General features: G+C 53.6%; 1 protein-coding gene across 1 annotated transcript in view; it reads left to right on the top strand.

The window, feature by feature from the left end:
* The window catches only part of CFAP65 (cilia and flagella associated protein 65), a gene marked incomplete at its 5' end in the record, with an annotated part of 34268 nt that overhangs the window by 3451 nt on the left and 6365 nt on the right, over positions 1-24452 (top strand). Inside the window, 23 exons of the mRNA XM_081096001.1 lie at positions 1629-1780; positions 4626-4807; positions 5207-5309; positions 5820-5986; positions 6159-6358; positions 6651-6790; positions 7310-7532; positions 7906-8171; positions 8469-8669; positions 8881-9240; positions 10888-11025; positions 11747-11992; positions 12499-12723; positions 13592-13750; positions 13951-14101; positions 14538-14666; positions 15755-15968; positions 16257-16385; positions 20626-20802; positions 21126-21192; positions 21337-21447; positions 23863-24054; positions 24156-24314. Of these exons, the coding sequence (XP_080952127.1) occupies positions 1629-1780; positions 4626-4807; positions 5207-5309; positions 5820-5986; positions 6159-6358; positions 6651-6790; positions 7310-7532; positions 7906-8171; positions 8469-8669; positions 8881-9240; positions 10888-11025; positions 11747-11992; positions 12499-12723; positions 13592-13750; positions 13951-14101; positions 14538-14666; positions 15755-15968; positions 16257-16385; positions 20626-20802; positions 21126-21192; positions 21337-21447; positions 23863-24054; positions 24156-24314 (4091 nt within the window). The remainder of the gene's footprint in view (positions 1-1628; positions 1781-4625; positions 4808-5206; positions 5310-5819; positions 5987-6158; positions 6359-6650; positions 6791-7309; positions 7533-7905; positions 8172-8468; positions 8670-8880; positions 9241-10887; positions 11026-11746; positions 11993-12498; positions 12724-13591; positions 13751-13950; positions 14102-14537; positions 14667-15754; positions 15969-16256; positions 16386-20625; positions 20803-21125; positions 21193-21336; positions 21448-23862; positions 24055-24155; positions 24315-24452) is intronic.

The following is a 24452-nucleotide window of genomic DNA, read 5'->3' as shown; positions in this document are numbered from 1 at the left end:
ACTCTCCCAAGCCCTAAACTCTGTCCTGGACCAGCTTTCTACCTCATCCTCTCTCATTTCTTCTACACTCGCTGGGATGTTCCATGTGCTGACTGGAGACTTTTTCAGAGCCCTGAAGTCACAGGCATTAATGAATCAGGGTAGAACTACACAGCCATCTAGTAGCAGCAAAGTAAGGGACCCTTTTCTCTGTTTCCTCAGCTTGCATTTCTTTGATTCCATTTGAACGTGCACTTCACAATTGAAGGTAGGGGCTTACCTTTCTTGTCCAGTGCCTAACAGGCACCCAGTAAATGCTTTGTGAGGGAATGAATGAAGGAATGAATCTGATCAGAGGTTTTGGAGATGTTGCCAATTTGGAAACGAACAGATTCTGAATGAACAGAATCTTTTGCTGTGGGTGGGTGGTGGGTAGGGGATGGGAGAGTGTCTGATGGAAGTATGTAAATTTCTAAAGGGTGACCATAACATTGTCTACTAAAGCATAATATGTTATAATAAGGAGCTGACCCCCAAGCCTAAAAAGAGATAATTTTAGGCCAAATAAAAGACAAACCACATCTACTCATAAACTGTTTTAAGAATTAAAGTGCATGCGAGGCCTTACAGCACTGCCTGGCAAGTTCTCAGTAAATGTCAGTAGAAGGTTTTATTAATTTTGTTATTGTTATTCAAAGAGGTGGGGAAGGATACTGAGTTGTCTGCAAAATATACATATGTTCAAAAAAGGAATTAGATTGATGCTGTCCAATATGATAGCCACACATGGGTGTGTGTGCTGAAGGGAGTCTGCTAAAGGAAGAGGGTATTTGAGGAGATGGAGCCACAGCCAGTTTGGGACCCTTGTCTGTTCCCCTAGAGGAGGGCCACGCATCGTTTTGAGTATTTGGTGAAAGCTGTGGACGCTCTCTCTGGAAAAGGTCACATTCCCATACACATGATATTTTGCATATAATTTGCCTATATATTTGCATATAACTTATAGCTCTAGTCCACCCATAGATTCCTTTGCTTTAAAAGTTGATTCATTTATCCTTGGAAGGAGTCATTTCAGGGAGTGCTTACTTTAAACCTGGACTACAGGTTGCATACTGGTAGAGAAAACCCAGAAGACTGAGAGCCCTCCAGTCTCATTAGCCTCTTTGCTCCTTATTCTTCTCCTCACAGGACCAAGACACATTCAGAGGAAAGATACGGAGAGTAAAAGCCAGACAAAGGTAATGCATATGCTTCAGTAAGTCTCACTGGGGGCTTTCTAGGAAATGCCAAGTATGGCCATGGAGGGCAGGGTTCCTCTTCCAGGTGCCTTTGCTGAATGCTAAGTCTTGAGGTTCCCAGACAAAGCCCTGGATCTCATTCAGGCTCATTCCTCATGGTGCCAGCTCACATCTGTTGCCAGAGCTGGGAACCAGGCACTCTTCCGTGATAATGATGGTCATGGGGAGTCTACTCCATTGGCCTCTCTTTTTCATGTCCCTCCTGTCTCTCCTCTGGTCTCTTGCCAGCTCCAAACTGGCAGGAACATCTGGCTTAGCCAGGAGCTCTCTTTTCCTTCAGAAGGCGCTTCTTGTCATGACCCCTAGGACTTTGTGCTTTATCAATATGTAGATGTTGATTACTTTTTGTAGCCCCAAGCCCCATCACAGGAACGAGAGACAGCAGGGATTATACCATGACTTCCACATCATACCTGAGTACCAGCACAACGGCCATTCCCACTGTCACTGGCAGCAGTATTGCCATGAGTGTCTGCAGCAGCAGTAGCAATGTCAGTGCCCGTGTGAGCCCACATCCGGGGCAGGTGAGGCAGGGTACAACAGGGCTAGGGCTGGCGGAGGGGTGGCAGGGGAGGGGAGGGGAGGAATCTGAAAGGACCTGACTCTCATGTCTAAACCCAGATCTAGACCCCGTACAGATGGAGCACCAAGCTGGCTGGCATGATGGTAGCAGTGAGTGGCCGTGGTGGGAGGGCTCTAGGACGATGTGAGTTGGAGACTGATAGAGTAGCCAGGAGCTCCCTTTTCCTTCAGAAGGCTCTTCTTTTTTTTAAAAAAATATATTTTATTGATTTTTTACAGAGAAGAAGGGAGAGAGAGATAGAGTTAGAAACATCGATGGGAGAGAAACACCGATCAGCCGCCTCCTGCACATCTACTGGGGATGTGCCCGCAACCCAGGTACATGCCCTTGACCGGAATCAAACCTGGGACCTTTCAGTCCGCAGGCCGACGCTCTATCCACTGAGCCAAACCGGTTTCGGCAGAAGGCTCTTCTTGTCATGACCCCAGGACTTTGTTTTTGACCAATACATAGATGTCGATTACTTTTTGCAGCTCATAGGGTTCTCTCTATGTGATAGCGCAGGAGTGGGGAGTGGTGGTCTAACGGTGGGACTACGGGGTATGGCTTTGTCTTTGAGGCAGTGTCTGCCTGTGTTTGTGAATCCTTAGATGTGGTGGTGGTTGCACTTGCCTCCCTGTGGACCAGGGGTCTTCTCACCCCTCCATCTTTGCCATTCCAGGCCTGTTTGCCCTAAGATTCACTTACTACCCTTCCCTGCTCTACTCTGAGCTGACAGGAGATTGGAAGGTGGGAAGAGGGGAGAAGCCAGAGTATTTCTCTTCTGCCCTCTCCACCCTCTCCATCTCCAATAGCAGTTGCATCTCCCTGTGACTCCAATCCACTCCGGACAGGCCAGTGGTCTCAGAGAACCCCACCACCTCATCTAGCATAGGTGTGGTTGCGAAATATATATATTTGTGGTTGCAAAATATATAAAGGCTAGCCATACACACACACACACACACACACACACACACACACACACTAGAGGCCTGGCGCACGAAATTTGTGTGTGGGTACAGTCTCTAGGCCTGGCCTGCGATCAGGGCCATCTTCCCCAGCTGCCCACAGCTGGCCCTGCCCCCCGCCACCATCCACACCTGGTTCCCGGTTCACCATCAGGCGATCGGAGCCTGCCGGCCGGGGAAAAAAACCAAGAGGTGCTCCAGCCTCATAGTGACTGGTCCAGTGGTCATTCTGGTCATTCTGCCATTGGGGTCAATTTGCATATTACCCTTTTATTATATAGGATTTTAAAAATTGATTTCAGAGAGGAAGGGAGAGGGAGAGAGAGATAGAAACATCAATGATGAGAGAGAATCATTGATTGGCTGCTTCCTGCATGCCCCCTACTGGGGATTGAGCCCACAACCCAGGTATGTGCCCTTGACCAGAATCGTACCAGGGACCCTTCAGTCCCCAGGCTGATGTTCTATTCACTGAGCCAAACCAGCTAGGGCTGGTTGCAGCTTCTTGATGATTCTAACTTCGGGTTACTTCATTATCTACTGGTTGTACATTCAATTCCTTGTTTTAAATATCCAGAGTGGCTTCTGTTTTCCTGGTTGATTGATGCACCAACTGATATTTATAATAAATTACCCTTGCTCACCCATGTAACCTTTTCTCCATGGAAAAATTGGGAAAGAAAATACGATGTTGGCCAGCTGAACTCTGCAAATATTGACATTGAGAGTATAACCTCCAAGAGAGGAGGGATTTGCCAGTCATGTTCACTATTGCTGTCCTGGCACCTAGCTCAGTGTCTGGCTCATAATAGGTAGTCAACAAATATTTGTTGAACAGATGAATATTCCTTATGCTATATCCTATATAATAAAAGCATAGTATGCAAATTGTACCCTTGACTGGGAGTTGTCCGGGAGTTTGACCAGGGTGTGGGGCTGGCCAGGGGAAGGGAGGGAGGCCCTGGCTAGTGGCAGCAGCAGCAGCAGGCAGTTGGGGGAAGGGAGGAAGTTCCCGGCCAGCAGCCAGCAGCTGCTAGGGACCCTGCCAGTGCTTGAATTTCATGCACTGGGCCTCTAGTAACAATATAAGAGTGATCCTTGGTCAAAGATAAAATGGCAATGCGTTGAGCCTTCATAGCAATGACTGTGGTAGGAAGAAGCACCTGGCTCATCCTCCTTCCACCTTGCCCCCCAGGGGGTTCCCCCTCCCCCTCCCTCCTCAAATAGATAGGAATTGCAGATGGGAAGTATTGGCACATGGCACCTCTAGTGTCATCAGGAGTAGTGCTCGGAGTGGCCCCAAAGTTAGGGCATGGGGTTGCAGGCAAATTGGCTCCTTCCTCTACTCCACCAGCCAGTTGAGGGAGGAGGGGGAATGGAGGAGTATCACTGTGGTCTGGATAGTGCCTGTGATATACCACTCCAGCTGGCAGAGACTTCTGTAGTAAAGGGTAGGATGGGGAGGAAGGAGGAGGAGGCAGCATCTGAGAGGCGTGTGTCTAAGGGTGCATTGAGGCACACAAAAGGCTAGCTAAGACCGCTAAGAGTGCCGATGCAAGGACCAGATGAGATGGCCTACAGGAGGCTTTATGGGCAGGATTGCCAGGAATCTAGTTGGAAAACCATTCTGGTGATCTCGGTAGAGATAATATCTGATTCCAGGGTCTGCCTGCCCCTCACCTTCTCTCTCCAGCCCATCCCTCAGGGCTGGGGTGTGATTCATTACTTTCTGGAGGTGGAGAGATCTTTGCCTGTACTCTGGATCTTGGAATCCTGCTCCAATAATTCATCCTTCTGTCTCTGGCAACTGAACAGCCAACCAGCTTCAGGGACACTCAGGTGTGCTTCTCAAAGAAGGACAAAGTGAAGAAGAAGGTCATCTGGGGCATTGAGGTGGCTGAGGAGCTGCTATGGAAAGGCTGGGAACTAGGGAAGGAGATCACCAAGAACCTGGTTCTGAGAAATCTATCCTTGAAAATCCAGAAGATGAAGTACAGGTACGAGTGTGAGTGGTCAGAGACCCAGCCCCTGATCCCTCAAACCCCCAAAGCAGGCACTCTTTAAAAAAAAACTTTTAAAATGTTACATGAATTCAGAAGAGTGTATAAAACATGTGCAGTTTGAAGAATTATCGAAAGTGGAACCCAAGTGACCAGATTAAGTAATGGAATAAGTGTCCGAAGCTCCTTCCATTACGTGTCCCTCCCTATTGGAACACTAGCCCTACCTATAAAGGTCTGTAAGAAGAATAGTGAAATGAGGGAGACAGGTCCTCCTGTGACAGGGCCCTGGGTTTTCCCCTTTATGGTCTCAAGGACTCAAGCCTGCTTAGCTTTCCAGGGTCTTATCACTCTGCCCTGACCCTGAAGTGCGTGTCTTCTGGTTCTCTCCTGCAGGCCCCCCAAGACCAAGTTCTTCTTCACGGCCATGCCTCAGACCATCTTCCTGAGCCCGGGCATAACCTTCACACTCCCCATCATCTTCCGGCCTCTGGAGGAGGTAAGGCTCACCATGGTGAGCAGAGGGCAATGAGGGACACATGCACAATGACCTTGGAACTGACAGAGCAACACAGAGGCCCCTCCCCGCCCCCCGTCCCCCCCGCACCATGCACACCCCTGCCAACTGCAGCAAAACTCCAGCTGGGAAAGCCCTGGAAAGCTTAGACCCTAACTTCATTAGAGCCTAAACTCATTCCAGTTGGATGCGGCTGTGTTACTATACCGGTCATCAGAAAGCCCCAGGTTCCTTGGCCTCTTCCTGCTCTCAGGATGTTCCCCCTAAATATGTTGTTCCCCACAAAAGGGGCCCCATATCTTTGAGACCAAGGCAATGGTAGAGCACAGGTAACCAAACCTCTCCTCAGAGACTGAGATGGAAAGCCATAGCCTAGCCCACCCCTCAGTGGTTTGGGGGGATAGCCATGGGCTGGGGTGGAATGTAAGGTCCCTGAGTACTACCCAGGTACGACTGATCAGGGACCGCCTCTGCCCCACCCCCACACTGCAGAAGGAGTACACGGACCAGCTGTGGTTTGAGAAAGAAGAGGGGAAGTTCTTTGTGGACCTGAGGGCCACCCTGCCTTGCCACAGTCTGATCTGCCCACCGTCCCTGCAGTTGCCCATGTGTGCCATGGGGGACATGGCTGAGGCCTGGTTCTGCCTGGACAATGTAGGGTAAGGGGCTCAGCGGTGGGGAAGCAAGAGTGTACCTGGGAGAAGAGAGACTGGCCCATCTGGTGGGGAAAAGGTAGGGGGAGTAAAGAGTGCTGCCCAGTGCCTCTACCTGTCTAAAGCAGGGGCCGTGGGCATAAGGAGCCCAGTGGCTCTGACTTGCCCCACCCTCCAGGGACCTGCCTACCTTCTTCACCTGGGAGTTCTCAAGCCCATTCCAGATGCTGCCCAGCACGGGCCTGCTGCAGCCAGGTCAGGCTTGCCAGATCAAGGTGACCTTTCAGCCCCTTATGGCTATCATCTATGAAGTCCAGGCCACGTGCTGGTATGGGGAGGGCAGCAAGCAGAAGAGCAGCATCCAGCTGCAGGCTGCAGGTGAGGCTCAGCCTCTCACCTGTCCCCAGAGCCCACCTGCTGCACTGCCCTGGGTCTTAAAGCCTCCATGTGCCCCCCGACCCCACCTTCTGCCCTGGCCTGGCCCCCACGGGACCTCCACCAGCTTCTTGCCAACCCCCAGCCCTGCAAGCTTTGCTTTTTCTTTGCCTTCCTTGGTGTCATAGGCCAGTGTTTCTCTGGGTTCACCTACCTTCTTTAGGGGGCTGTTCAGCTGGGGCCACAAAGGCCCTGGTCAGTTTTTCCCCAAGACTCTCCCCCAATTCTGCCTCAGGCAAATGCGCCCAGCTGCTAGTGAGCATAAAGGGACCAGAGGACCAGGATGTCGATGGCTTCCAGAAAGTGCTGCACTTCGGCTCTGTGGCTGTGGGCTGCACCGCCGAGAGGCAAATCAAGCTGCATAATCCATCAGTGGTACATCCTGTGCGGGGCGGGGGGGGGGGGGCAGGACTCAGGGCCACAGGGCTGGGTGCTCCTGACACCCACCCCTGTACAGAGTGTCCCCCTTTCTCTCCACACCTCTGGCTCCAAGCCTCACATAACCCATGTCTATTGATACATATACAGTATGTGTCCACATGTGTCCTCCTCTCTTCTCAGCTGGGGGACTGGGCTTTGGTATTCCCTGATCCTCCAGATCGGTCCCCAGATCAGCCCCAGGACTGTCCTGACACCAGAGCCACAGCTAGTCTTTATGGTACCTTTGGCAGGGGGAGGTACCCTTCTGGTCAGTCCCAGTACAGAGCAAGGAGCCTGCCCCACCTTACTGCAGGGCCCCCTTCCTTACTCCTGGTGGAAGTAGGGTCACCAAAGTTGACAAGTGAGGCACAGGCTGGATGCCAGCTGCCCTGACCCCCTTGGCTAGGCACCTTGGTAATGACAGACTGCCCCACCCTGTGACCTGACCCCTCCTGTCCTCACCTGGCCCCACAGGTGAGTGCCCCCTTCAGGATTGAAGTGGCTCAAGACATGCTGCCCAAAGACCAGGCCTTCTCATGCCCCACGGCCTGTGGCATCGTGCCTCCAGGAAAGAAGAAATATGTATCGGTGTTTTTCCACCCCAAGACCTTGGACGTCAGAACTATGGACTACGTGACTGTTATGCCCTCTGGCTGTGCCTCCCACACCCTGGTCAAAGTCGTTGGTTTCTGTAGAGGTACTGGCAATCCCAGGACGCTGCAATTCTCTGGGGACAGGAGCAGCCCATGTTTAGGATTGGGAAATGCTGCTTGCCTGCTAAGAGCCGGCTGCCTCCTTGCCCTTCAGCCTCTGTGTCTGCTGCCCCCTGGTGGACTCAGTGAGGAATCAGTTGAGGACACCTGGAGATCATGTGCCTGCCCTCACTCCTGGGGACCTGGAGGTCTTCTCTGGCTGCTGGGCTCCCAGCCTTTCCAGCCTGGCCGCCTGTCTCCAGGCAGCACCGCCTCCCATCAGTGGGACCCTTTCTGAGACACCCTTGGGGAGGCTGATAGTTCAGCCCCACCCAGGCGGCAGGGCCCACTCAGAGGGACCCCATCTCCCATGCCCAGGTCCTGATGTGTCCCTGCAGCACTACTGCATCAATTTCAGCTGGATCCACCTCGGAGAGCGCTCAGAGCAGTCCCTGTGGATAGAGAACAAATCGGACTGCACGGCCCACTTCCAGTTTGCCATTGACTGCCAGGAGAGTGTCTTCAGCATCAGGCCCACCTTCGGGACCCTGGTGGGCAAGGCTCGCATGACCCTGCTCTGTGCCTTCCAGCCCACTCACCCCATCATCTACTTTCGGCGGGTGGCCTGTCTCATCCACCACCAGGTGAGTGTGGAAGGAGGGGTCAAGGAGGGGCTTCCCTGGGAGCTGGAGGGGCCAACCTGAGGCCCCATCATAAAGACAATGCTTGTTGCTCACCTCTGTTGTCTCGAACTTCTGAGGCTGTCTGCCTGGATCGTCTCCTCCAGAGCCCCAGCTTGGCTTTGGAGCCACAGTGTGGCCCGAGGCACCTGAAGTGAGCACCCTGACCCACACCCCTGGGCAAGCTCATTCACACTGTGCCCTGACCAGCTGGTGGTGAGTGGGGGCTGAAATCCAGCTTCACATGGACCAATGTCACAGGACCCACTGTTCCTGGACCTGATCGGGACCTGCCACTCAGACAGCACCAAGCCAGCCATTCTGAAGCCTCAGCACCTCGTTTGGTACCGCACACACCTGGCTCGGGGCCTGACGCTCTACCCCCCTGACATCCTGGGCCAGATGCTGAGCGAGAAGAAGCTGGAACAGGATAAGAATGGAGCCCTCATGATTCCCATGGAGGTTCGATGGACCCCACTAGGCCCTGGGGGCAGGCTACCCCGCCCAGATTCATGCCCCCTCTTTAGCAATTCTTGGGCAGCCCTGTGCCTCCATAGCATGGTGGGGGTGACTTGTGCAGAGTTCTGGCAGCTTTGTCCAGAAAGAATCATACAGGTGAGGGCCATGCTGGAGGAATGCAGCTGGGCCTCCACCGGCTTGTCTCTCCCACCAGGACCTGGAGGACGTGCCGGCGCCGCAGTATCCCATCATCCCCCCCATGACTGAGTACTTCTACGATGGCACCAAGGACTTGGCCATCTTCCCCCCGCCCGTCAGCCTGGAACCTGTTGAGGTGGATTTTGGTGCCTGCACCGGACCTGAGGACCCCAACCCTGTCCCACTGTGCCTGGTGAACCACACCAAGGGCAGGATCATTGTGGTCTGGACACACAGGTCTGACTGCCCCTTCTGGGTGACCCCAGAAACCTGCGATGTGCCCCCGCTCAAGTCCACGGCCATGCGCCTACACTTCCACCCGCCTCACCCAAACTCTCTCTATGTGGTGGAGCTCGAAGCCTTCGCCATCTATAAGGTGTGTGCAGACACACAGGACGGGGAAGGCGGGTTCTCTGGCCCAGAGCCTGAATGGCAGGACGGGGTCTGAGGGGGTGGCAGAGGGATCCTATAGGACCTGTCCTCTTTTCTCCTTGCCAGGCTCTTCTCCTTGGCTTCTTGGCTGGGAAGTAGCCTTACTGGTTTGTGTTCTCCCAGGCTCAGGGCCTGCCTTGGCTGAGGGCCTTCTTGTCTTGTGTGATTATGTCTCAGTCACGTGTGGCCTCCCACCCTCTCAGAGGGAGATCTCAGCTGGGTCCAGCCCAGGGGGAATTCTGGTGTAGGAAGAGTTGCTCCTGGCTTCTCTTCTAGTCCTTGAAGTAGGAAGTAGTCCCTCTAAAGGAGCTGGGGACAGGAACCAGGGCCTGGGGACAAAGGCGCCAGGTAACTAGGTGTGTGTGGGGGGCGAGGGGGGCGGGCTTATAGCACAGCACAGCTTCCCTTGGCCAGGAAACTCCATGCACAGGCTGACCCCAGCCCAGCCTCAGTCCCAGGCGCACATGGCTCCCTCCTCATCTCCAGTTGGTCCTGCCCTTTCTCTCCCTTCCCCTCACAGCTCTGCCCACCTCACTGTCTCCTCACTGTCTTTCCCGGTGGCCTGGGTGGTGGGGCCCAGAGAAGACCTGAGCAGTGCAGTCAAGATTAGAGTCCTTTACCAGCCATGTGACCCTGGGCAAGTGCCTTGATGTCTCAGAACCCTGGTCTTTTCATCTATAAACGAGGTCACATCCAAACTTCTGAGAAGTCTTTCTAAAACTGAGTCTTTAATTGTCTCCATTCTAATACCTTAGCAGTGGAATGTGGAAGTCTGTAGGAATGAGGCTGTGGACACCTGCCTTGGCCGAGGCTGAGCCTGTCAGATATTTTCCCCCCTTTATTGATTTTTAGAGAGAGAGGAAGGGAGAGGGAGAGAGAGATAGAAACATCAATGATGAGAGGAAATCATTGACTGGTTGCCTCCTGCACACCCCCTACTGGGGATTGAACCTGCAAGCCAGGCATGTACCCTGACTGGGAATCAAACCAGTGACCTCTTGGTTCCCAGGTTGACACTCAACTGCTGAGCACACCAGCCAGGCAGCATGTCAGATTTTTAGGTTGCATGCTTAGCCCTGTGCTGCCCGATACAGCAGCCACCAGCCACAGGGAGCCACCAAGCACTTGAAATGTGGCCAGTCCAAGTTGAGATGTGCTTTAAGGGTAGAAGACATTCTAGATTTCAAAGACTTAGCATGAAAAGAATGTAAAATACTTCGCAAATCACATATACTGATTATATGTTGAAATAAGATTTTATTGGGTTAAATAAAACATAATCGAAATTAATTTCATGTGTTTCACTTTATTAATGTGGTTCTTAGAACCTTCAAAATTATGTCTGTGGCTCACATTTGTGGCTCTCATTTTTCTATTGGCCAGTGTCTCTCTAAGCACATTTCTCCAGGATGTCCTAGGGCTGGTGTGAGGACTGAAGGGCGGTTGCTGAGTGCTCAGTGTGGGGAGCCAGGCTTGCAGCAGGAGGGGCCTGATGAGGACTCCTGCAGTGCAGGGGGGCAAGCTGAGGTGCCACACAGGGTCGGACACAGGACTCTGAGCTTGTCTGTGGACCCGCCCCCACCCCTTGCAGGTCCTGCAGAGCTTCAATAATATTGAGGAGGACTGCACTGTGTGCCCCTCCTGGTGCCTGACGCTTCGGGCACAAGGCCACAGCTACAGTGCTGGCTTGGAGCACCACATCCCCCAGTATTCCCTGGACGCCCCCCAGGTGAGCATGGCCCAGCAGCAGTGGGCGGTAGGCAGAGAGCCTGGCTTCTGCCATGGCCTGCAGATCCCTCTCCCTTTTCTGATCGTCTGAGAAACGCATCCCAGCACCCTCTCTAGCTGTCCCAACCTCCTCACCGTCAGTCCCTGGGGACTTTCTCCTGGGACTTTCTTCTGGGCCATGGCCCTGGAACTGAGGAGAGCCTGGGGCTTGGACAGCTGGTCCGTGCCTGCTCCATCTGAAATACACCCCTGTCCTCTCACTTGGGTTTAAAATGCTCCAGCTCCTTCGTTTGTCTGTGCCCCATTTACTGAACACCTGTCAGGGGTAGGACACCACAGAATGAGCCCTTGCTAGGATTGCTGGGGCTTTCACTTTCTCAAAGTGGGGTTCCCCTTGGCCTCCTGCAGGAGAATCATCTAGAAGGAGCTGCTCATCCCAGAGCTCCTGAATCAGGACCTCTGAAAGCGGGTTCTTCCAAAAGATGGTTTGAGGGTGCCCTAAAATGAAAGAACTCTTCCTTAACCTTGAGGAGAGGTCTTGGAGGCCTGTTTCCTGGGGCCAGTTCCTATGGTCACTCCATCTCCCTGTCTGGAGGTCTCTGGAGGACTGAAGCATTTTTTGGCGCCAAGCTGTGGCCTCTCTCCATTCCCTGAGTGTGTGTATGTCAGGGGTGGGAGGGCCTGTAGATCTGAGCATGGGTCCCTCTTCTCTCGCAACCCAGCTGTTTCCTGCAGTGTCTCCCAGTGAGGCCTCCTACCGCAGCCTGCTCCTCACCAACAAAGGCTCCCTGCTGCTGACCTTCAACCTGGCCCCCAAGAGCAGCCCAGACATCTCCCTGCGGCCCAGCTCGGGCCTCCTGGCCCCTGGGGCCCACCAGATCTTCCTCATCTGTACCTACCCCAAGGGCAACGCCTGGAAACAGCACGTTTTTTACTTCCAGTTCAATTTTTACCCCCAGTATCTCAAGGTAGGAGTCAGGAGTAGGGGCCTGGGTCCTTGGGAGTGAGCCATAGTCTGGAGTTGCTCCCTTTTCAAAGCCACACGCTGGGATTGGCCTCTAAAGCTCACTTAAAGTAGCCAAGAGACTGCTACTCCTTCAGGAAGTGCATGGCAGGGAGGTGAGCAGCTCTCTCACCGCTCCAGGCCCCTTATGGGGTCCGGGTTAAGAAAAGGGATTCAGAGTTTCAACAGGAAGGAGCAAGGCAACACAAGACTCCTATCTGCAGGTGGTAGAAAGGGCCAGGCCAGAGAAAGGGTCTGGGGTGGTGGAACCATCGGTCCCTGAGCTCTTTCCAAGAATCATCTGGGTCAGTCCCAATCTACTCTGCCTTCGACAGAAGCTGCATGGGCCCAGGGTGGTGGTGGGGCCTTTTTCGGCTCCTTGGAGCTACCTACCCATGGCTTCCTGGACATTCAGGGGATCCAGGGCTGCAGGGTGAAGTCAGGGTACTGACCTCCCTCCTCTGGCTCCAGGAGGTGAGCCTACAGAGCCGGGAGGAGCCGTTGCAGCTGAAGCTGGACACCTCCAAAAGCATCTTCTTCAAGCCCACCCGGGTGGGCTGCTCCTCCACCAGCCTCTTCACCTTCCACAACCCCTCGCGTCTGCCCCTGGAGTTTGAGTGGAGGGTCTCCCAGCAGTACCGAAAGATGCTGACCGCCCAGCCCGCCAGGGGGCTTATCCAACCCAATGAGAGCCTCGTGAGTTCCCTGCCCCACTGCCCAAGGCCATCCTCACCTCAACCATCATCTCTTACTCATGCCTCTCAAGGGCCAGGCTTACTATGTGCACTTCCCACTGGATCCATAGTCACCTCCTATTCAATCCATAGTCACCTCCCCCAGTCTTACAAGTAGATGTGATTGTTACCATTATCATCACTCCCCATTTTGTAAAGAAGAATTAAGACTTAAAGAAGAAAATCCATTCACTAAGATGATAAATTAGGAGGTGCAGAGCTGGGACTTAAACCAGGGTTTCCGATGCCACTGCCCAGGGGTGAGTCCACCCTCCACCCATGGTCACCCAAAACTGTGAGTTCACTGGGAGGTGGTTTGGAGCAGCTGGATTTGGACCAGGAGTGAGGAAAGGGACTCCTAGAGGTCCCAGTGGCTGTCTGGAGGGAAGCACAGGCTGGGACCCAAGCTAGCATCCTAGTCTAGGGCCTTAAAGACTAGTTGGGAGGCCAAAACAGGCCACAAACCACTAACACGTGGTAGGGGTAGTAATCGGCAAGGCAAGAGACAGACTCTGGAGTCAGCCTTGAGAGTTCACACCCAGCTCCCATCAAGCACCCTCACCACTGTGTGACTTTGGGCAAGTTACCCCAATTCTCTGAATCTCCAGCTTCTCATCAGAAAACGAGGCACTAAAATAATACCACTTCCCTGGTGGGGACAAAGGATTGAGAGGCTTTGGAAAGTAACATGATATATAGTGTGTGTGTAAGATAAACACTCAGGAAGGGTTACCATCGCTTGATGTCCTGCAATGGGACTTCAGATAGCCTGCGTGGAGGGGGGGGGGTTCCCCGAAGACCCCACACAGGGAGAATCTCTGTGACAGCAGACGCTGACGTGGACCTTCAGTCCCCTGGAGGAGACCAAGTACCTGTTCCGAGTGGGGGTGTGGGTCTGGGAAGCCGGCCTGCCCTCAAACGCTAAGCCCCCCACCACCACCCACTACATTATCCGGCTGGTGGGCATGGGCATCACCAGCACCATCTCTGTGAGTGGGAAAATCCCGGTGGGTTGGGGTGGGTGCTGGGGGTCAGTGTACCCCAGGGACCCAACACTGAGAGGGCAGGTGATGGGAGCCCTCTGGCCCCTGGCCCATACCCCTGGAACTGCCCTTCCTTGGGGAATCAGGGGTGGGAAAGCCAGAGCTGGGGGAGCCCCCTACCCTGGCTGGCTGACTCTGGCCCTCAGGCAAAGGAGAAGGAGCTGGACTTTGGGAACGTGGTGGTGAACAACCAGCAGTCCAGGTTTCTGGTGCTCCAGAACGAAGGCAACTGCACCCTCGATTATCGCCTGTTCCTGGAGCAGCACAGCCCTGAGAGGATCAGCAACGACCCCCTTGGTACTGGCCTGGGCTAGGGCTGGGGCCAAGGAGGCGGGCACTGGTTAAGACTGGTTAATCAGACCACGGTTTGTGGGCAGGCAAAGCAGAGCTTAAACCTTGGTGCTTCTACTTTCTAGATGCATGGCATTGGGCTGGCCCGCTCTGAGCCTCAGCTTCCTCATCTGTAAAGCGGGGCTAATGGCAGCACCTACCTCACAGGCTGTTAGGTGGATCAAAGTGTTTAGCGAGATGCCAATGACACAAAGACAGATGCCCTCTGTCTTGGTCTGGGAGGAGGGACTCTGCTCCCCATTTTCTGGCTCAGAGCCTACTCTGCAGCCAGTGCTCTGCCAGCCCCGGGGGGATATCTGGAGTGCAGCAGGAGAGGCAGAGCCTCTCTGACCTGCACTGAGGGCCCTCTGCCCTTGACCTCACCTGGGTCATCCCTGAGCAGCTCTTCAGCTGGACCACACAGAAGGGAGCATGCCACCCTGGTCCCAGGACACCATCTGTCTGACCGCCTGTCCCAACCACCGGGCCCAGTTCTTCTGGACCATCAGTTACTCTCTCCTCTCGCACAGAGGTACCTGGGCCGCCTGACACGGATTCAGGGCTTGGAGGAAAGGGCGAGGGCCATGTGAGCAGGACTTGGGTGGGGAGATGCGGAGGGTCCGGGCAGAGCTAGCTGACTAAGTGTGAGTGTCCTGGGGTGCACCTGTGGGTGTCTAGTGTGTGCCTCTCATACCAACTACCTCTGTGTGGGTGCCCATGTATGCGACACCTGAGCCGTGGAGGTTCAGTGAGGAGGTTAGAGCTGTGCTGATTTACTGTGGGATCTCAGGCAAACCCTCAGCTGCCCTGGGCCTCAGCCACCTCCTCGGGGGAATGGAGTTGTTCCCAGCCTGCTCGGGGGCAGGGGACAGCATCCAGGGCAGCAAGAAGAGTGGCTCAGAGTGTGGAATTGAGCCAGACTGCCTGGGACTGGATCTGGTCCCTGCACTTATTAGCTACGTAATCATAGCAGGTTGTTTAACCTCCTGTGCCTCATTTTCCACATCCGTAAAATGGGGATAATAACAGTGCACAGGCAAGGAAAAGAAAAGCAGTACTGACTCAGGTTGCCGCATGGAAGAACCTTGGAAACATGTCGAGTAAAAGAATCCACTCACCAAAAGCCACAGAGTATATGGTTCCATGTATGTGAAACGTCCGGAATGGGCAAATCTATAGAAACAGAGCAGATTAGGGGTCACAGAGGTGGAGGGAGGGGAGAATGGGAATGACAGCTACTGGGTTTCTTTTTGGGGTGATGGAAATGTTCTAAAGTTAGATAGTGGGGGTGCTTGCACAGGTCTGAATATACGAGAGAACACTGAATTGTATGCGTTAAAGGGTTAATTTTATGGCATATAAATTATGTCCAATAAAACTGATAGTAAGAATTAGTTTGAACACAAATGCGGTGCACATTAAACACAGTGGTGTGTGTGAAGCACTTAGGACCGTGCCTGGTACGTGCAAGCATCAGACAAGGGCTGCTGTCGTTGGAAACGTCCCATAGCCTGCGGGACATCTGCTGCTCCTAACCAGGGCCCCAGGGGTCCCACACGCCCCACCCCAGGGGAGCCGGGAGGGGAGCCCACTCCTCTCATCCACATCCCTCTCCCCCAGATAACAGCATTGGGGAGAAGCGGGAGCTGTGCCGTGTCTTCCTGACGGCCGTGTACCCCTTACTCTCCGTCCTGGATGTCTGCTCCTTGGGCAGTGCTGGGGGCATCACCCCCAGGCACCTGTGGTACCTCTTCTCCCTGGACTTGCTCAACAGTTACCTGGAGCGTGACCCCACCCCCGGGGAGCTCATGTACAAGGTGCCCACCAGGCACAGGTGAGCTGAACCTGGGGGGGTGCGGGGTCAGGGCCTGTTGGGGATATTTGTGGAGCTTTCTGTCCACACCTTCAACACCAGGCCCTGTCCAAGAAGTGGCTCCCTAACTCCCCCCAAATCCTTGCCCATCCCTCGAGGGGCCTGGAGAAGGCAGGGATCGGCTTGGCATCCTAAGTACTGCCCAAGTCCCAAGTCCCTAATTCCACCTGTAGGGCGATGAGTGCCAAGCCCCTGGGAGGTCCTCCTCTTCTTATTCCTGTCTCTGAGCCATTTCTCTGCTCCACACAGCACAAGTCCAATCGCACCCGTCTACACCCCTCTGAAGCTTGACTTCAATTTTGGGGTAGCGACCATAGAGGCCCCACCCTCCGTGGTGCTCCTGGCCCTGAAGAACAGCGGAGTGGTGCCCCTGGACTGGTAGGGCTGGAATAGGGGGTAGCTAGGCGCCTGGGGGCAGAGGGGGGCAGGTGCTGGAGGCCCTCACTTGCTGCTGGTAGACCTGGCTGCCTGGCGTCTGTGAAAGCGGGCACCCCATCGATGGGCTGTGGCGGCCAGGGTGGGACTGTGGCTGCCCAGCAGGACGCAGGGCCTGTCACTGGCTGGGAAATGACCACGGGCTGGGAAGTAGTGGCATCACCTGCTGGAGATGGCACCGTCATCTCAATATTTAATAAATGAGATGCATCCACTGATGCATGCCAGGCTCTGCTTCACAAGCCTTTTTCCTCCAAGCCTCCCGCCAGCCATGTGGGAAGTCCTCCTTTGCTGACTGGTTCACAGACGGGAGGCTAAGCACTCAGCACAGCCAGGTTTAACCCCAGATTTGTCCACTCTAGGGCCCCTGTCCACACTCCTTAGTCAGCAAGGCTTAGAACAGCTCTTGTGTACCAGGCACTGTGCTGGGCGCTGGGGCACCCCTGACAGAGCCCAGTCCAGTGAGGACAGGCCTGCATGGGGGTGAGTAGAGGGTCTCAGGTGGGGTGAGGGGAGGGGGGAGAAAGACAGGGATCTGCTGCTGCCAGGGGGTCAGAGAGGAAGGTGTGACTGAGTGAAGCCCCATGAGGCTGTGGGAGGGTGGAGGCTGGCCCGGGGCCGGCTGCACTTCTCTAGTCACCCGGGGCCCAGGCCGGAGACCCGAGCCACACGCTTGGCCCTTCCTGTGCTTGGCTTTCCTCCCACTGGGGCCCGAGCTTGTGCCCAGGAAACATCCCGTTTCCACGCCAGGGCTTTTTCTTGTTCTTCCTCCCTGTCCCTGCCACGCGCCTTGATTTCCTAGTAAACTTCCTTTTGATGACTTCCAACTTTCCTTGGCTAAATGGAGGTGAGAGAGAAGTGTCCCATCTGGGTCAGGCTGGGGAGAGAGCCAGGAGTCCAGCCTGGGTGTGACAGTGGGTGGATGAGGTGGAAAATACGCAGGCAGGGCATCTGGGAGCTCAGGAACCTTCCTGCCTGAGCAGAGTCTTGGGGGTGCGATGCCCCTTACTCTGGCTTATCCTGCCCCTCCCTGTGGAGGTTGCTGGGGACACTGACTCCCCAGGCGGCTCCTGCTGAGAAGGGCTGGATTCTGAGTAGGGAGGGCTCTGGCCCTGAATGACTAAGGAAGCTTGGCAGGCAGGGCTGCCGGCCGATGGGGAAGGCCTAGGGCCCATTTTGAGCTCTGGATCCGCCATTCACTGGCTCTTTAGTGGCCAGGAGCCAGGTCCAACAGGGCTGGGGGGGGGGGGGAGGAGATGGGGGGCGGGCAGGAAAAATGGCACTGGCCTGTGTCCTGGCATGGAGCAGGGTATTTTGGTGGATTGTGTGTGCGTGTGTGTTTGTGTAGGAGCAAGCCAGCTCCCACTCTCTGTGGAGAGGGTCCAGGTTGCTGGAAACCGAGGCCAGAGGAAACCCAGGCAGAGTGCCCACGCGCGGGGCCCGTCTGTCGGGAGATCACTGGAGGTTCAGGAAGCAGTCTATGCTTCTTCCAGGAGCCCAGGCACGGGGAACCTTCCTTGGATGGCTGGACTCTCCTAGGCTTTTTGTGTGTTGTGCTTCCCTTCCCTTCCTTAGAAGGCTATTTTTGAAAATTCTAGCTGGTCTCGGCTGAGTTTATAAAGAACAAACCGAAGGTTTTATTCTTGCCAAGACCAGCAAGAAACGGGAGTGTGGACTTGGCCTGGAGGCGGGAGCCGGCAGGACAGATGGAGTAAGAATCCCAAGGATGAGGAGAGCATGGGGGGAACAGGGAGCCACACCGTTGCCCACTCCCTGTGAGCCTTCTCCCCTGACGCCTCTGCCCTGGGTGCAGCGAATGCTAGGGGCCTAGTGTTTAAGGGGAGATTCCTTACAGGGGTCGCTGGCTAACCTGCTAACCTCGTTTGTTTCCTGGTGCACTCGGTGGGTCATTGGCTAAATTTTCCCTGGGGCTTCCTAGGCACAGGTCCAGGCTGGCTCTCAGATAGAAATGCAGGCGAGCCCAGGCCCTGCAGCAAGGCTCTCTGGGCAGACAAGCCTGTGGTGCAGGGTGATATGTGCAGCACAGGAGGCCACCTCACTCCGTTTTGGACGTGAGAAAGGCTTTTCGGAGGAAGCTACAACTAAGCTAGGCCTGCAGCCTCCGGAGAAGCGCAGGGAGAGGCACAGAACCTTCCAACAGAGCACCTGGCTTGTACGTGGGTAAGAGGAAAGGGCCCAGCATGACTGGAGCATTGATGGGGAGGGAGGGGAGGGCCTCAGATGTGGTGGGGCGGGGGGAGGGGGGGGTGCGGGGGATGGATCCAGCAGGGGCCAAGGTCTAGGCCAGGGGTGGGCAAACTTTTTGACTCGAGGGCCACAATGGGTTCTTAAACTGGACCGGAGGGCCTGAACAAAAGCATGGATGGAGTGTTTGTGTGAACTAATATAAATTCAAAGTAAACATCATTACGTAAAAGGGTACAGTCCTTTTTTTCAATAGTTTTATTCATTTCAAAGGGGCTGGATCCGGCCCGCAGGCCGTAGTTTGCCCACGGCTGGTCTAGGCCCTAGAATCCTTCTCCTTCCGAGAGTTTGGACTTCTTCCCAAGAGCATCCATGGGATGTAAACTGGGACGAAGGGCAAAGACATCATCTACTTACCAGGCCTGTCACTCTGGTCTGGGTTTAGGAGCGAGAAACGGATTAGCAGTTTGAGGCAGGGGGACAGGTGGGGAGGCTGCTGCAGCCCCCAGATGGGGGAGCCCACACTAGAGGGTCAGCAGGGAAAAGGGGCTCAGGATTATTTCGAGGGAGACTGGGTGAAGGCGGTGAGGGAAACGGAAGTATTGAAACTATTTAGATGACCCCAAAAATGACAAGATCTCCACTGGTCAATATCCCCCAGATAAAAATGACAAAAGCTGTTTATTCACCTGTAACAAGTCAACCGGCACAAGGTGATGGGAGAAAAGTAAGAACTTCCCCTGCTCCCCTTCAAGTCCGCCCTGCTGAGGTGATGAGAGCTTCCTCCCTCAGCACTTGTACAACATACAGACCCAGCGAAAACTACAGGGTTATTCTGTTTCTCTCTCTCTCTCTCTCTCTCTCTCTCTCTCTCTCTCTCTCTCAGTAATAGCACATTTTACATACTACTTTCTGCTCAGTATTATATCAATAACGTTCCCTTTAGATAAATACAGATCAATACATAGATCTAGCTCATTCTTTTTAGTAGTTGCATAATATCCCATTACATGGCCATAAATTATGAAACCACTCCTCTATTGGATGACGTTAGTTGTTCTCAGTGCTTTATATTTTTCCACTACAAAGGAGGTTGAATAGACATCTTTGTGTGTTGTGCACGTGGTTACTTTCCCAAAATATAATTTCTGTGTCAGAGCGCATATACATTTTTCATTCCAAATTCCTACCAAAAAAGGTGGCAGCAGCTTCTTCTCTCCCTACCTACTTTTGAGGGCATCTCTTCTTCCTAGACATAACAGCACTGGATGTAACTCTTCACATTTCTGATGTGAAAATATTTCAGATCAACTGGAGGAAGTTTTGATTTGCTTTTTCCAACTCCCATTGAGCCTTTTCGGATTTGTTGCCCATTTTCTTTCCCCCTCTGACTTCTCCCTGTTCATAGCCTCTGCCAGTTTAGGGCCATCTCTGTGCCAGACCTCAGGTTATGGTCTTGGCCTCCTTTGTCACTTGTTTTGTCAGCAAGTGCAGTGTCTACTTTACTACAGCACCAGGCATTTCAGAGGCATTAATCTCTAGGCCCATCTTTCTTCAGATTCCAGAACGCAAGTCCTGCTGGGACCTCTGTTCTCTGCCCTGTGCCCAAGCTGGACACAGTCCCTCTCGGGGCCCGGGTTGGTACTGCTGGCATTCTCAGGAGCCTCAAGTGGAGTTTTGTCACAGAAAACCCTCCAGGGTTAATGGGCAGCTCTAAGTGACCCACATATATAAGCAACCTCCTTGAGCCCCCAAACCCACAGTGGGAGCCCGCCCAGCCTTCAATGCCTGTTTAGTCCTTGTGCAATGACATTCTACAGCAGCCACGTTTGCCCAGCCATGCATGGGGCAGCTTGCCAGGTGGGATGAAGCAGGGAGGCATGGAGGAGGCTGCCCCCCTCCCTCCTGGGGCTCAGAGCTCCCGCCTCTCTATTCTGACTAAGAGCCTTCACCCCTCCTGCTGTGTACCCCCTCCCAGGGCCTTTCTCTTTCCAAGTGACCTGCAGATCGACCTGGAGCTATGGGCAGAGCAGACAGAGTTTGACAGCACCGAGCTGCACCACATGCGTGTGCAGGACAATTGCATATTCTCTATCAGCCCCAAGACTGGGAGCCTGAGTCCTGGGCAGGAGCAGGTGGTGGAGCTCAAATACAGGTGCTTCTCCCCGCCGCCCCCCTCCCTGCACCGCCCACCCTGCACTTCCAGTCCTGAAGATCCCTCCTTTCCCCTGGCTCCCGGAGAATCCTGGTCTTGCACTGTGTGATCCCAGGGTACCCTGAGCAGCCACCACCCTGGGAGGACTCTGCCTTCCCACCTACAGGGGAGGTTTAATTCCCCTCTTGTCCCTTCCCAACTCAGGGGCTTCCACATGCTCCCAGGGCAAGCCAACTCAAAGCCACTGGTGTGCTGTGATCGTTTGTTCTCCCACTGGTACCAAAGCTCCCTGACTCATCCTGGACTTGTGCCCTCCCTTCCAGCCACCTGTTCGTCAGCACTGATCGCCTCCCAGTGCTCTTCAAGGTGTCCCATGGCCGGGAGATCCTGGTGAGGCCCCAGCCCTGATCCTGTCATTGGACCGTCAAGAGAGGAGCAGGGACTTATACCCCCAAGGAGCTGGGGTCTGCATCTCTGCTGGGGGCTTCACTTCCTCCCTGGGATGAATGCTACTCATGATCTGTCTATCTCCAGATAAATTTCATAGGTGTGACAGTGAACCTGGAGCAGAAGTACGTGCACTTCACCTCCACCGTGCACCAGTTCATCCCTGTCCGGATCGGTGACACACTGCCCCCGCGCCAGGTCAGTGGTCTACACTGTCCTGCTCACCAAGAGGCCTACTTGTTGATCTACGTGTATCTGCAAAAGTTCTTGACAGGGTGACAAAGACACTGCCTTCCAGAAGCCCTCACTCTAAGAGGTGGGCCTGCAGGTTGGACCCCGAGAGACCCAAGGCAAGAGGCTTCAGCTTCCTGGTGCCCAGTGCCCAACCCTCTGCCAGGCCTCATTCCCATGCAAAAGAAAGGTTATTATATTTGTTCCTCTAGCACAGGATTCTTCAAACCACACGAGCCTGAGTCCTGATAACCCACCCCAGATCACAAATCAATACATACATGCAAAGTGCTCTGATGGTTTATTATATTCTGTTACTTTTTAAAAAAATGCTGGACATAACCCACTAAATTGGTTTCATGACCTGTTCACTAATAGGTCTCAGCCACATTTAAAAATCACTGCTTTGAGAGGGATATCTTTCTGCATCGTGAATTCACCCGAAGCTATAAGCTTTTCATTATTAGTTGGAGGGAATCGGGTTCCTTTGCTGTGAAAACATACATTGAAAATCTCCAAGAGGGAGGCATAGTATTTCCCTAAGTATTTTATAGCTCTGAAATTTCCAACTGTTTAGAAGCCCTTGTGTTTCTGGGCAGGGGCCTCTGGCCATTTAGCCTAGAGCAGTGGTTCTCAGCCTTCCTAATGCCGAGACCCTTTAATACAGTTCCTCATGTTGTGGTGACCCCCAATTTCATTGTTACAAATTGAACATAATTAAAGCATAAGTGATTAATCACAAAAACAATATGTCATTATATATGTGTTTTCCGATGGTCTTAGGCGACCCCTGTGAAAGGGTCGTTTGACCCCCAAAGGGGTCGCGACCCACAGGTTGAGAACCGCTGGCCTAGAGGAAGAGAAATGACAACCTGAGATGGGGTCGCCAGCAGCAAGCTCTGTTCACTTCCCTTTGTCACCCTCTACTTCCCTGGCTTCCCAGAAGCCCCACCCGAGGCTGGGCGTGCCCAAGCTTGCAGAGGTCCAGAACCTCAGAAAGGAAGTCAAAGGCTCATGTGCCCAGGGGAGCTTTCAGAGCGGCCAGACCACTCTCCTGTGGCCCTGGATGCAGACAATGGAAAATGCCCTCCGACAAGGAGCCAGCAGACCCAGTTGTGCCTCCAACCAAACCCCACAACTATGGGCGAGCTTCCTCTTTCGTTCATGATGACAGATGATGGCCTGGACTTGCAAGAGGGCAGTGGAAAGAGAGAGAAGTGAACAGATTTAATTTACATTTTGGAGGTAGAATCATTGGGACTTGCTGGGGATTGGATCTGGGAAGTGAAAAAGGGAGGGAGCCCGGCTGGTGTGGCTCAGTGGCTGAGTATCAAACCTATGAACCAGGAGGTCACAGTTCAATTCCCAGTCAGGGCCCAGGCCCAGGTTGCAGGCTCAATCCCCAGTGTGGGGTGGGCAGGAAGAGCCGATTAATAATTCTCTCTCATCATTGATGTTTTTCTCACATTCTCTCTCTCCTCACCTCTCTGAAATCAGTAAAAAAAAAATTTTTTTTAAAGAGAGAGAGAGAAAGTGAGGGAAGGAGGGTGTATTGGTCTCCTAGTTTGAGCTACTGGGAGTATATAGTGCCATTTAATAAAAGGAGATACACTGCAGGGAGGAACTGGTTTTAGAGTGAAGAGGTTGGTTTTGGCCAAATTTGAGATGCTTGTGAGACAACCAAGAGGGGTTATCCAGTAGAAGTTGGCACAGGTCTGATGCTCAGAGGATGGTCCAGGCTAGAGAAATAAAATCAGCATATTCAGGAGTGGGTGCTAAACAAGATGAGAGGACTGGGCCTCAGTCCAGATGAACACTTAATTCTCTCTGGCTTCTGTTTGCTCATCTCTAAAATGACTGATTGGACCAGAAGATCTCTGGTTTCTTCCAGGACGTTCTGTGATTCCCAAACTTTGAAGTTAATCCTGGGGGACCGCATGCCTTCCTTCTGCTCTCCCTTGTCTGCCTTTAAGCAGGAAGGCCTCTGATAGCAGATGTGGAAAGTGGCAGTTGCACAGGTGACTAGAACCAGAGCCTAGAAAATGATGAAGAGTCAGGATGGTGCTTGCTTGGACAATTTCCCTAAATGCCAATACTAAGGATATGAGCTAGGTGTCCCCTTATACCTTGACAAAGGTAAGTTCAGAGCAAATAAAATGAAGATTACAGATTACCTTAAAATATCACAGCCTGCAAATACAGTTATATACTTCTTGGATGATGAAGCCAGAAGGGAAATCAGAGGTACTTAGGGGAGCTCTGGGACTGTAAGTGTGACTTATGGAGATCAACCTGCCCTCCCGCAGTGGACACAGAATCCCAGGCTCTCTGCATTGCGGCCCTGAGCCTGTATGGAGGCTTCCTTATCTCCACCCCCTGCAGATATATGAGCTGTACAACGGTGGCTCGGTGCCTGTGACATATGAGGTTCAGACCGACATCCTGTTGCACGTTCAGGCAAAAAATTTTGACCACCCCATCTTCTGCTGCCTCAACCCTGAAGGGGAGATCCAGCCAGGCACCACTGCTCAGATCTTGTGGATCTTCTCACCAATCGAGGCCAAGACCTACACAGTGCGTGGCAGCCTGGGCTAACATGGGACGGGGCTTGAAACTGGCCTCCTCAGCAGGCCTCGCTCTGACTAGTCCTTTCCCCCACCCTCCTAACTTCCCAGGTGGAGGTGCCCATCCACATCCTGGGATGGCACTCGGCCAAAATCCAATTCCAGGGAGTGGGCTATGACCCCCATGCCTTGGGGGATACAGCGCCTTTCCACAATATCTCCTCATGGGACAACAGCTCCACACATTCAAGGCTGATGGCTCCTGGGCAGGTAGGGGGAAGGGAGCTGGGAAGGTCTGAGGGCTAGGAGGAGCCTGAGGGCCCAGGGTGGCAAGTGCATGGGAATAGGGAGGCTGGGAAGGAAATTGTATGATGTGGAGAATGGAGAGATTCAGAGGTGAAGTCTGGA

Source organism: Myotis nattereri (assembly GCF_964212035.1).
Source record: "Myotis nattereri genome assembly, chromosome: 7".
NCBI classification, from domain to species: Eukaryota; Metazoa; Chordata; class Mammalia; order Chiroptera; family Vespertilionidae; genus Myotis; species Myotis nattereri.
This window is presented reverse-complemented; position numbering and strand designations above follow the sequence as displayed.